Source organism: Clavelina lepadiformis, chromosome 6, assembly GCF_947623445.1.
Source record: "Clavelina lepadiformis chromosome 6, kaClaLepa1.1, whole genome shotgun sequence".
Classification (NCBI taxonomy): Eukaryota; Metazoa; Chordata; class Ascidiacea; order Aplousobranchia; family Clavelinidae; genus Clavelina; species Clavelina lepadiformis.
Genome location: NC_135245.1, coordinates 7695976 through 7710327, shown reverse-complemented (window position 1 = coordinate 7710327; position 14352 = coordinate 7695976). Strand labels below are relative to the sequence as shown.

Sequence of the window (14352 nt, the reverse complement as noted above, 5' to 3'; positions counted from 1 at the left end):
TAACTCCAAGTACTTTATCATCTTGCACATTTTAGGTCCCTGAGGCTTGTCACTCTTTCTTTCATTGACAGTTTGCAAGATAGTTTTAAATTAAGCTTTCATGATTTAATACAGCCTTGAAGCGACTTACGCAAACATATACACTGTTAAAGTTTCAAAATAATGTGGTAGGGTATGGTATCATAATCTTTACGAAGTGACTATTTCACAGGCGTCCGTTTACCGAAGTTGCTGAAACATAATACGGTGAACGACAGTACATCATTTTTAAGTTGAAAATTAGCATACATTTCAATTCGCTGACTAGCGTAATTGCCGTTTACCATATTCGTATTTTTCTACTTCCATAAACAGTGGCTGGTAAAATAAGTGTCTACTTCACCGGCCGCCTTTTACCAAATTAAAAAATACCAACTGTGTAACCAGCTAGCCATTGGCCGAAACAGTTTTTTCCAAATTCGGTAACCAGTGAAATAGACACTGCCTAATCTTTATCATATGACTTACGAAAGTCTTTACACGACTTATACCTATCAAGGATTCATTATCGCTTGAGCTCTGGGTCGATTTGTGCAAGTTCCGATTGCTGTTGTAGCGTCATCAAGTTTCAAAAACGGGCCGTATTATTGCAAGCACCAGCATATTTAGGGGGGGCATTGGGTCATGGCTCCCTCCCTTACGGCCTCAAATTTTTTGGGGGCCATATGCGCTTTTGCGTCTTAATCTTCTTTGTTTATCGTATTTTCGCAATTCCTTGTCGACTCTAACCAAAAAGCGTTGCAAATGCAAATACACAAAGCACTCCTCTTACTTATATTCCCTTCTAGACAAACACACAAGCTTTGCGGAGCCGCTGGCAAACTTCCACCCTTGTGCATTGCAGCGATTTGATTCAAATACGAAAAATTTAATTATCTTTGAAATGGCCATGGTTTCAGCTTTGTCAGGGTATAGTTATTTATAAAGAGTTTTTGCATATAGCAAACGTTTTAGCTTCAGTACAGTGAAGTTTGTCATGAAGCGAGTCAAAAAAGCACAAAATTTTGTTAGTTTCCGAAACGACCATGGCTGTAATCGGTGATGTAAAAGAAAACAATCACATTAACGTTCCCTGTTCTAGTAAGAAGAATACCGAATCTTTGTCGGACGCAGTCTGACATGCTATTAACACTCCTGGGTTAGATGACCGAAAGCGTCTTGTGATAGCTTTTTTATGAAATTACATTGTGTGCATATTTGAGATGACCTTGACTTTAGTAGTAGTTACATATCGCCAGGGAAATATTGAAACTAAAATCAATTTTCAGGCGTTTTTAAGCGGCTTTTAGACGCAAACAGAACAAAATATATGCGCTCCGTGCATTTTGGCATACAGGACATAGGCTTATACCAGAGTTTTAAATGTAGCACTAAAAATTTTTGGCCCCCCTCAACGCCATCCTAAATACGCCTCTTATTGCGAGCTCAGCATTCTACCCACTCGGCTACAAACGCTTGCAAACATTCACCGAAACTGTTATTGTATAGCAAACATCCATCCTTTGTTGCTGTTGCAGTGTTGCAATTTTCCTTTATTTGGAGAATGACGCTTCAGTGCGAACACGTGTAACCTATTTAGGGAAATTACCAAATCCGATCGAAGATTTTAGGCTTTTAATTTCGGCCTAAATACTAGGCTACATACTGAAATACCAAGGTTGAAAGTAACTCGACCTGCATATAAAACGAACATTCTGGACGGGATATCCTTAAATAGCCTTAAAATAATAAAAACGTTTGTACACAGGTGAGCTTTTCGACTGTTTTCTGCGCTTCTCGCTAGGTAAGAAAACGTGAATGGATGCGGTAGTTTGTGACAGTTACGAAACGAGTTATGTGTTGTTTTGTAAATGCTGAAATTTTTTTTTGGGATCTTGCGATTTAATTGCTGAGCAAACTTAAATTCTCCTTAGTGACGTTCAGATAAATTGCCTCGCTTGTACTGGATTGCCATATATACACTGTTACTGTTGCACTGTTTGCAATTTTTCCTTTTCTCTTTATCTCGCTTGTTACTACTGCGCAATATAACTGCAGTAAGCTTTGTCCAAAGGCGTAAGAATTTGTGTCTGATAATAAATAAAAATGGGAGCTTTATTATTTAGTGATATGTATAGACAGAATTAAGCAACTAACAGCAATTGTCACGCCGTTTGAGAAATGAGAACTCTTACCGTCGAAGCAGAAGCAAAACAAGTTATCAACCAACAATCGTCCTCGTTCATATTGTAACAATAGCCGTCAGATCAGCCGATATGTATGACAGCTATGTTTGTTGTGTAGTACATCACCAAGTAATAAACAAACGAAATCTTTATTTGTCATAAGTTTTTTCGTACGTAATCTGTAAAGCGGTAGCTGAATGGTGGTGATGGTGCTGTAGTACAAACTAGTTGATATGGCTTGCACCACCAACTTGCAAGTTGCACGAGATTGATAGATAGTGAATTTTCGCAATGTCCACAAGTCTCAATCAGGTCGTGAATAGCTTTTACACCCAGTCTACCTATTATCTCAAAACCTATAATTGTGGAGAACGACGGATATAAAGTTTGAGGTTTCAACGGAGTCAAAGATAAAAATAGTCAGGAGTTCTAAAAGAAAGACTAAAACCTTTGGCTATAGGCCAACATAAACCAATCCACATCACCCATCCCCACAATGGTATGCAAAAATTTGATTTTAAGTTAGTTATTTACGTTCAATTAAATTTAGATTTAGATTGGAAGATATATTTAGGTTAGGCTTAGATTACTACGTTATAACATTTAAGTTATTAATAAGAAACTTATTAAAGTTATTAATAAAAAAGCTTTGAACGCACAATTTTTCCGATGAAATAGTGGCAGCCTTGACAATAACAGGTATCACCTATTGCCGCAAGGAGAGAGAGAGAGATAGCAACGTCCAGACTTCGAGATCATCTGACTCCAGTAAAGTGTCATGATCTTCAAACAAATTATAGAAACAATTTAAACTTTATACCTTTTTTATTGATTTCGATTATGTATGTATTGTTTGTTTATCGATTAAGCGTGTAGCGGCCTGGGTGGCATTTTTAATACGATTTCATCATTTCAAAATCATTGTCAAAAGCATTGTCAAAAGCCTAATACTTTGATACAAAACAGTATACCACTTAACATATACACTGAATAGAAAAATTGACTATTCCTACAATATTTTAAGTAAGGTTGCTGAGTATGCTGACTTAAAAAATATTGGCCTGTTGCAAATACAGCATCATACAATAAAAAGGCCTGTAACCTATATTATACTTCTATTGATCTACGCAACATAAGCTGCTGCTAATTGCAATGGAGTAGAACATTGCTTTATAAATTATATGACACTTTATAAGAACTATATGATGCTTTAATTACGTGATGATAACCGTATTTTGTTGGAATTTTTTATCCTTACATTTACCCTTTGGGCTAGTCGTGCTCAGTGCATGGTTTTACAACATTTTTCTGCTATAAAAGCTATGTCATCGGCGTATTTAAAAAGGACAGTATCTCTACCTTGGACACACCTATCTCATTGATTGACCATTGTAATCGCATTGACCACGTTTATATGTCGAGTTAATAACTCCGACGTCCAATAAAACAACTGGAAAATTAATATGTGTTTTTCTGCCCATATGCAAGTTATTTCTAGGAAAACTACTAATCAACAATAATCACGTCCTGAGATGAGATGCGTTGGCTTGGAGGAATAGCTGTAAGAGTCATCAAACTTTACCGTTAGTCTCGCTCGGTTAAAGGAATGACAGAAACCGCCAACAAGAAATTCAAAATTCAAGAAAAATTCTAACATTCTAAGTACAGTAACGACAATTAATAACTACAGTTGGAAATAAGTTCTAGGTTAGAGCATACACACAAGATTGGTTTTCGAAAATACACCAAAGGGACAGTAGTTATGATTTACTGAAAAAGAGGGAACGAAAAATCGAACTATTGTTTATCGAGTGGCAGCGCCGCTTGTTTCAGCAAATGGATTGGGCGTCGAAAAACTTCCATCGTTTCAAGCGCGGCGCTGTCACCGTTCCGCTACCGAATCGACTAGTCTTGCTTACCTTCACCGGTGAAGTCATACAGGACAAATTGCGCTTGGTATCAGTTTGTTTTCCCGGTATGTTTTTTAGATATACGTGTTTGAAATGCAGCAAAACAGTGTTTAAGTGTGTAATGTAGCAAACGACAATTATTTAGTGTGATGCAACATGTTTCTATACCTATAGCAATAAAAAAACACCTTTTGTAGAATACAGTTCATTATCTTATTCACATCGATGAGTTGCTAACTTCCTTCGGCGATAAGTTTAATGCAAATCTAACTTATTCATATTTCAAAAAATATGAAAAAAGTCAACCAGGACAAAGCATCAACAAAAATCATTCTAGTTGGTGTAAAACGTGGTCTTACTTCCGCACTCGCCGTTAATTAGTCTTGCCAATTTGCTGCAGTCATCGATTCTTTATGTAAAACCAAGCTTACGGTAAGTGACCGTAGCTATAATCAAAAATACGATAAATTAAGAGGGTTTTAGTACGCGTAGTACGACAGACCTAACAGGACTTCGTTCCACGTATGTCCACTTCACATTCGGGGTACTTGGCTTATACGCTTAAAACATTTATGATAAGAAGCGCCTCGCAAAGCAATTAACAACTAGAATACTAGATTATAGGTAATTTTCAAGACGCAACTGTGAATGTGAGTATATGTTTATTAATTAATAAAACCAGATAACATTGTAACACAACGAAACATATGAACTATACGTTTTGTTATGTCGACAACTATAAATATATATATATAACCTACTATTGCAGTCAACATCACAAAACGTAAAGCAACCGCCGCAGTACAACATCAAAATCAACCAAAAACGTGAAATATTGCATTTAACATGACCATACGAATAGAACAATAAACAACGGGAATGAAAGGGCGATTTTAAAACATGGATCTTTCCAGATAAATTTGCAAATCAAGCATCATATTTACAACTATAGGTCTACTAAGGTAGCCTGATCTGCTTAACAGTGGATATACAATGTAGTTTGACGAAACTTGCCATGCTTGAATTCCGAGGTGGAATGAAATCAGTTTAACAAAACTGATTAAAATAAAAGAACCCTAAACTAAAGTAGGCCTATGACAAGAGCAGGGCTACACATTTTCCATCACTACATAGCAGTTCAGATACTTCTATTACAATCAAATATACCATTCCGGATAAAATTCCTTAAAGTTATTTTCCTCATTTCGGTTATAATGGGTAGGTTATAAGTGAAATTAATTCGAAAAATACACAAAACAAAAATGAACAACCACAAATTCAAATGAAAATTGTTAACGATACACAGGTTCCAGAAAATCTGCAGCCAAGTGAATGAATGAATTTAACGCCTTATTCCGTTAGCTCAATCAAGCAAATAAAATTCGAAGGAAGCTTAGTAGATAAACACGATCAATAGGCCTATATACCACGTTTCTGGGATAATGTCATTTTGTGACAATTTTTATGACACTGCATAGCAAATTCACTTCTTAGCTTTATTTGCATCTGACAAATTACGGACGTTATGCACACGACAATGACATCAACATGCAACCAAACGAATATATACTAAACTGCAACCGCCATCAGGAAAAGCGAAATATTGTGACTCAAAGTTACGGGTACATGGCTCTTACTCACTATAGTTTACTACTGTGATAAATGGCTGTTAGTTGTTGCGTTTGGGATTTATTGCGTAGAATCGGACTTATAAACACAAGAAAATAAACATATGTTATAGAATGTCTGACACAAAAAGGGTTATAGTTATATTCTGTTCTGCCTTTATCAATTACTACCATGGAGTATTAAATAACAGTCAACCGGTGATGAAAAAGTATAACCAGTATCCTTCAACGATTTTATCAACTTTAACACAACATTGCATCAATTAAGAAAAAATTGCAAGATTGAATTTCTAAAGCCTCGAAAGATATCCTTTCAATCGATCTAAACGACAGGTTATATTCTATCTTAAAAACCGTGCAATTATTTGATGCATACCAAACTGTTCACTCCATCGTGCGATAAATAATTTACGATGTCACTGTCATATGCACGGGCTTAGCTCTAAAACATCGCAATCGTCTGTAAGCACTATTACAGCAAAGTTAGTTTGTAATAATTTCGATACTTACTTCATACAGCTTGCGTGGGCAGTGCCATCCCATAGGGAACAAAAAAGGACACAGAAAAAAAACAAGGTTTCAAGGAAAACTACCATTTCTTCAATAGAGCGCATATACAACAACATTTTACCCTTGCCAATTTTTAATCATTAACAAAGCTCTAAGAAAAAACTTACTTCGGTATGCAATGACTGGACGCCGAAACACCGTAATATTTTCATACGAAAGTCATTCTCATTAAACGCCTATTTGCACGAGCCTATAAAGCACGATAAAGCTTCCGTTAATAGGCAAAAAGGTCTTAAAGATAAATGGAGTTTTGATCGATTTGCGACCAGTATTGAGTTTCCGTTTTCCCAAAGGATATCGGAAAATACCACCACATGGGAAACAGCTCAACATCAACGGCGCAACCATACTAATCATACCGCTTGTACTGGAACTAAAATTATGTGCCATATATTAAAAGTAGACATTTTACAGACCTGTTCATAATGAACTAAATAGTAACATTAAAGAGTGTTATTAGCATAAAGGTTTATGAATAATGTTGAAATATGCTAGTGGCCTACCATTTATCAACTACGTGCTAACAAAACACATGGTACAGCTAGCAGCTAGACACTACATCTTAATCATTGCTTTAAGATGCTTAGCACAATTAGGAATTAAAAAATGCAAGAAAAAGAACAATGTAAATCAACTATATATATGAAACATATATCAAATCAATCAATCAATTCGTGCAATCATTATGACCAAACAAAAATAAAATGATAAACAACACTGGACATTACAATTCATCAGAACAAGAAAACAGGTAACAGATTTAAAGTAGTTTCCCGTTTAGATAATAAGAGGCATTCAGCTAATGTTATCGGACGAAGAATCTGTGAAATTGTAAGTGAAAGGTAGGTCCACATTGACAATGAAATTACAATGAATTAGATTCATTAATTCTGTAGGATCTTGGTTGCCCTTTGGTTTGCCTGGTCAATTCTTGAGTTATTAGATATGGCCTAAAAATAAAACGGTATTACTAAGAAGCTGCATGGCATAGTTGGAAGATTAAAAGTGTAAATATGGAAAAACAAAAATCACTAAGCCTTCTACTCAAATACCTTTTCATTTATTCTGTCGATCTGCCTGTTTTGAGATTCGATTTCATTGCCCATGTCAATTGCCATATGCTTGAGATTACCAATAACGCCAGCTACTTGAGTGAGGTTTTCTTCCATTTCGTCTTCACGAGCATCGTTTGTAATTCTGTGTACGTAGAAATATCTTTATGGTTTTGATTTCACCCAATGCACAAATCTATAACTATGGCATATTACATATCGTGAAAACAAGTAAAATTGCATATTGTGAGGAGACAATTACAGATTTTAAACATTTGGGACTTAATCACCTGGTTACATAACCACCAGATACTTGTGCCATTTCTCTTGGGTCTTGTATTCTTGCGGCTGGTTGACTGCTCACCACCTTTCCATCTTCATTTGATTGCCAAGTTTTTTTATATTCTTCTCCTCTCTCGAAGTTTTTTGCCCTACAAAGGAAACATTTTACATACCACTTACTAGAAAGCAATACACAAACTTAAACTGAAAAACTGAAAATTGCAACAACACAACAGTAATTATATCAAATTTAAATAGTACAAGATCTTTGGAAGCAATCACAATCCAAAAAACCTATTGCATTACAGAGGGCGGAATATTCATGTTAGTCCCATCTCGATGTGAGTAGGTTATCCAACAGTCAAACAAACTTATAGCAACCTACACAATACAATTTCAAAAACACTTAATAACTAATGTTTATTGGCATACTTGTTCCATGGGCAACTGCAAAGTCCACAACACTTCTCTAGACCTTGAAGATTTTTTTCTGCTTGCTTCATATCTTTGTTTATTTGATCCATTCCTTCCTCAATTCGCTCCAGCTGCTCTATAACCACATAACATTGATTCCAAGCGATTTGAAATGTTATTGTTGAAATGGCATTTTGCACATCTTTATGTCATAAGACCCATACAAACAGGAGTACCTCCTTGATCATCCAACATAACCAAGGTCCTTATTCCAGCATCCTGAGTCTGAATGTACAGAAAACGAATGTGTTTACAGAGTATACTTTACAGCTTCCAACTAAAAGTTACAGGTTAATATTTATTAGAAAAATAAAAATAACTAAACAGAATATTGAAAAAAGATATAAGACGTTAATTGACAAACTAGCAAGCAGAAATGGAAAGATTCAAGTCAGGTTTTTGAAAATACTTGACTTATGGTTTAGTGCTTAAAAGACTTGAATCGTGTCAACCTGTAAATTTCAGTTGACTTGACTCCAGCCACAAAACAAACTATTGCGAATCGTTATAGAATCAGTTTATATATTTGTAAAAGAATTTATTCACAGTGCAATACATTCTATTGAATGTACAAAAGCATCAACAATGAATAAAATCAGATTTTATGCTTATATTTACGTTACGAGTATTCAGAAAGTCATTTACAAAATTAGACCTAAAATCAAAAATAAATTGTAAATAGTGACTTGGAATGTGTTAAGACTTGGACTTGCACTGTTAGTAATCTGAATTGGGTCACGACCATTAAAACATATTTCCATCACTGTTAACCAATAATAACTATCATATCAATCAAAATATATATAATTAATACTACAAATATAATTGCATAATAATTATGTCAAACCTCTTCAATAAGTCCAACCATTCTTCGTGTACTTTCCAAGGACTGAAAAAATGCACTGTTAATTGTTGTTGTTGCTATATGCGTATTAAAGAGAACAAGTAGTAATGATAGAGCAACAGTTAATGTTGTATGTAATACTTCACCGATAATTAATTCTATGATGTTTAAAACAACCACCAAGAAATGCCTGCTTGTAATGATTTAAAAAATGCACTTAATGTACCACACATTCAAACTTTACAAATAATTTTTTGCATATATACAGGAACTAATGCATAAGATTGTGTTTACAACAAAACGTAACATGTTATACCTGTCATACTTTATACTAGTGCTCCGCAACCGGTGTGCCATGAGATAATGCTAGGTGTATCACAGGGCAACTGCAACCTGAACAAACTATTGTACTTTTAACAGACGAAAACTTTCTATTCTTTGCAAATCTGGATGTTGTAACAAGTCAACAGAAAAACAACTCGCAAAACCATATTCCAGACTTCCCATTGTGCATTTGTAATGTTTTGCGCTAATGTGTTTTTAGTTGTAATCAGTACATTGGTCAGCAGCCCATGATCAATGTAGCTTGTAGACTGCTAATATTTGTTTGTTGGTGTTTGTTTTAACTTTATTTTTTTGCGTGACATTTTCATTTCAGTAAACTAGAAGTAAACAAGTAATTTATTTAAACCTAGTTAACTGTAATTAAAAGGATAAATTTTAGAAGAGAGCAATACAATCCAATAATGAACCAAGCACAAGTGGCATTGCAAAAAAAACGGAAATTGTTAACAGGCGGTACAATGAAGATTATACTCGGTAAGGATTTACTTGGGGTGGTAACAAAGAAGCTCCAAGCCCACTTTGCATTGTTTACGGAGAGCAACTCGCAATCCAAGCAATGGTGCCGAGTAAACTTATTAGCCACTTAAAAACAAAACATGCCAGTAATGTCAACAAGCTAAAACAATTCTTTCAACAACTTTTAAGTCAAAATAAGAAGCAATAGCTCTGTATGAAATTGTTTTTCACAGTCTCAGAAAAAGCATTAAAAGCTAGCTTCTCTTTGCAAGATTGATTGCACGACAGAAAAAAACCACATCCGATTGGTGAAATGCTATCAAAGCCAGAAATTGCATGCCTAGAAATTGTTTGATTGCTGCTTGGACCAAAGGAAGTTGGGGAGATCAACAAAGTGTCATTTCTAGAAACTTTAATTGAAAAACTTAAAACATCTGGGAAATTTTCTCTTCAAATTGATGAAACAACAGACATTAACAAAATAGCGCAGCTGTTAAGTGTGGTACGTTTCATTGATAGTGATTCCATAATAGAGGATTATTTGATTTACAAAGAACTCCCAGAGTGAATTACTGGCCAGGAAATTTTTTGAAACAGCAATGAGTTTTATACAACACATGATATCCAATGGAGTAATTGCATTAATGTTTGCAGAAGTGGTGGCGAAGATAAAGGTTTTGCTGCATGGGTAAAACGTCAAAATCCAACTATAAAAATAACCCACTGTCGCCTGCATAGAGAAGCCCTAAAGGTCAAAATTTTACCAAAGGAACTGTTGGAAACGATTGCATCTACAATGTTAACTTTATTTAGGCAGGAGCCTTAAATTCGCGAATCTTTCCATTGCTCTGTGAAGAAATGGAATTAGAACATCAATCACTGCAATATTACACTTGTGTGGATTGGCTTTTTCAAGGAAAAGTTCTTGCAAGGTTGTTTGAACTTCGCCACGAAATAAGTCAATTCTCATTAAATCAGAACAAGCACGAATTGCATAAACATCAGGAAGACGAACATTGGATTGCTAAACTTGCATACATGGCCAACATATTTCAACACACGAATGAACTCAGTGTAAAAATGCAAGGTAAAAACGAAAACATTTTGACATGTTCTGGCAAGTAAAAAGGACTCAAACAGAAAATAGTACTTTGGAAAAATGTGTTAAGACGAGGATCACCGGAAATGTTTCCAAGAAGCAACCAAAATGAAATTAATACTGACATAAACTTAGTGTTGGATTTGGCTGAAGAACACTTAACTTTGTTGGTGCAGAAATATGACCATTACTTTTCCACACTTAAAACGGAGCATTATAATTGGATCCGTAATCCTTTTGCGGCTGATGCCGAAACGTCAGGGTAAGAATTGTTCCGGCAAATTTGACAAAATTTTTTTGAACTAAGGAATGGCAGAACTCTGAGATTAAAATTCAGCGAAGTTTCACTTGATTTGTTTTAGATTTCTACTTAAGAAAAATTTAAGCAAATTTCAAAGGCCGGTATTGAAGTTCTGCTCCAATTCTGCACAATTTAGTTGTGAGAAAACAGTTTTTCATCGTTGTTATTAATTAAAAACGATAAATAATCTTGTTTGAAAGAAGTTGATGGAAAACTTAGAGTTGCTCTTTCAACTATTGCACCAAACGTACAGCGATTATGCTTATTGAAGCAAGAACAAATATCTCATTAAATCATAGTGTTTTTGTGTTTCAATGTATTTAGTTATACTTTAGTTGAGGTGTGGTGCCGAATTTTTAAAGTTTTGTTAAGTGTGCCGTGAGTGAAAAAAGGTTGCGGAGCACTGTTTTATACAACAACTAATGACTTACCTCATCTGTAATTTGATTTGCTTGCATTTGCATAGCAGCAAGCTCATTTCTCATGTCATCATCTGATGTCATGTTCAACACAATATATGAACAAGGTATATCACAAAATTTTGAATTCAAATTCAATCAAAATCAACTATTATGATAATAGTAATTAAGTGTATATCAGCTAAGCAATGTTGAATGACATTGAGATAATCACAATGTTAATGGAACTGTTTGACTGTAAAAGCATGTTTATTATTTAAAAAGCTTTGTATCTAAAAACAACTACGCATGAAAGGTTAAAGATATGTATCACAAATATATATATACTCTTTTAAAACATAATCAAAGTACTCTTGCTTTGTGTAAAAAGCAGTTTGTTAGAGCCAGTAGGATCTGGCTCTGACAAACTATACTCCATAACACGCAGTTACACACTACACAGTAACAAAACTGGGATGTATCTATCATTTCAGGCAAAAAAATCATACAGCACATAATATCATGTAAAGGCATTGTATACAAAACAGAATTTTTAGCAACCGATTGCTTAAAAGGTTTATATTATGCATTAAATGAAGAAGAAATTTGACTCGTACAAGTACTTCAACTACTAGGTTATTTGTTGAAGTACTAATACTTGGTTTAAACAGCAAGCCATTAATGACACTACATAACACAGAAGTGTCCAGACATTTTGGGCTAACGAGCTACATTTAGATTGGTAAGGGTAAAAACATTAACATTGAAAAAGCTCTTAAACCAGTTGCTAAATTTATAGAATTATTAAGGCAATTTACTCATAAAAGTATTCAATTGTTTTGACTTAAAAATGTTTAAGAAACAGTGGAACAGCTTCCTTGTGCATAAAATTGATTGCTAGGTAAATATCCTTAGGATTTTTATTGGCACATGAACGACTCAATGTACCTTCCCAAACAATGTTTTACACATTCTTGAAATATGGTAAGATTTCTAGTAAAAGCACATACACAGTTAGTTTGTAATTTACTAATTAACAGAAACCTCAAAAATTAATTTGAACAATTTTTTATTTTTTCTTAAATTTCACATGTTTCTTCAAACTCTTTTTTTAAAGCATTTTGTGCTTAGATTTCTATTTTTTCTTGCCCTTGTTCAGTAACATATGCACTACAATCACTGTGCTTTTTATCCTGTTGATCCATAGTTGGGAGAGTACTGCTCTATTCTAAATAAATATTCTACAGCTAAGTAAAGCTGTATTTCTCGAGTGTACTTTGTTAATAATACGTTTTCACATCAACCACATAACTATAACACTCACTGCTAAAGGCAATCAGTTATTTACACAAGTTTACACAAACAGTTCTTAATACTATTACATCATAACTGATAATTTATAGGTATGGAAAATGCTTAATATGTCCATAAAAATCTGATAAACCTAAATAAAAACAAACATTAAATTATATATACAATTACATTATAACAAATTTAATGTTTTTCGTTGGTCCTTAATGCATGAGCTTTAAAACGTGTTCTTCTTCATTCTTAGTTATGTTATAGAGACAAGCAGATTTCAATTACGTTAGTGGTTGGAACGTCATATGGTATAATAATTACTGTCCAACAAAATTTAAGTTTTGCAAACATTCAAGAACATGTGTTCTGTATAATCTTCTGGTGCTAAATTCGGATTCGACCGTAGTTTTTTATGTACACATCAGGTTTTCAAGAAAAATCGAAATGAAGAACCAATTATTATTTTTTGGTATAAATGCTTTGTGATAAGCTGTTCCTCTAGATGTAAACACAAATTCATACAAAAGACTGTAAGAATGTTTAATAGTATTGGCATTTTGTTAACTTAAACTTGTACTTAAGTGTGGAAAAAAACTATCATCTCATTTTTAACTCAATTTTGTTTGTACAAATACGAAATCTTAGAAAACTTTGTAATCCAAATAGTGTGTCAATATAGTATTATATAACTATTACAAAGGAACTAAGTCTACAAAGAATAAGAATTATTTACTCTACATGTGCTTATGATATTCAGACTATCTCGTTGTAGGGTCCAGCACTAATCTGCAATCATGGTGACTGACTATTTTCTTTTATATCGCTTTTTAATAACGGGAATGTCTTGGTGAAATCTTTCACCATGTTCATCAGACACATTTCCCAAGCTGACCGGTTGCAGTTAAAAAAAGCCCAAGTGTGACATTCATGTTAATATTCTTTTTTGTTTACAACTAAACCTTATCAACACCAATTAACTGTCTGCTACACCACTGCGAAAACGTCCACACCTAAATTAAATCAAGCTTATTTGTCACAGTATATAAGTCCGTCTTTTACCCATTTTACAGAATCCATAAAAGTCCGTATGCATTCCGTCTTTTACCTATCCCTACAAGGATATCCCTTGGACACACATTTTTATTTATTTATTTTTTTTAATTTGTTATGCACAATTGTGCAAATTTGGTATTGTTCACCAGGACAACTGAACAAGAGCGATAGTCATTAATGCCTTGCCCAAGCGCAATACAGTGCCAGAAAATTTAGAAAATTCGGGACATGCTGTTGTTGAAAAAAACTGAATAATTGAAAAAACAACCATACGATAAAGTGCCGATATGAAGATAAGATATGGTCTCTTTTTACAGTTTAGTCTTATGTCAAGTTGTCTATAGGTACCATACATCTGCTCTAAAATGTAAATAACATAATCTTGGTGTAAGTCCATTTTTTACGGTATATATTTTATTATTGCTATAAAACCG

General features: G+C 34.2%; 1 protein-coding gene across 1 annotated transcript; it reads right to left on the bottom strand.

Moving 5' to 3' along the window:
* Nucleotides 1-4759: 4759 nt before the first annotated feature.
* Nucleotides 4760-13889, bottom strand: LOC143461888 (synaptosomal-associated protein 25-like). Its single transcript, XM_076959817.1, has 7 exons — nt 11597-13889; nt 8968-9009; nt 8297-8345; nt 8079-8196; nt 7655-7795; nt 7365-7509; nt 4760-7262 (listed from the first exon to the last, which is right to left on the bottom strand). The coding sequence occupies exons 1-7, from the start codon at nt 11666-11668 to the stop codon at nt 7197-7199; spliced, it is 633 nt and encodes a 210-aa protein (XP_076815932.1). The 5' UTR covers nt 11669-13889; the 3' UTR covers nt 4760-7196.
* Between the last annotated feature and the right edge of the window lie 463 nt (nt 13890-14352).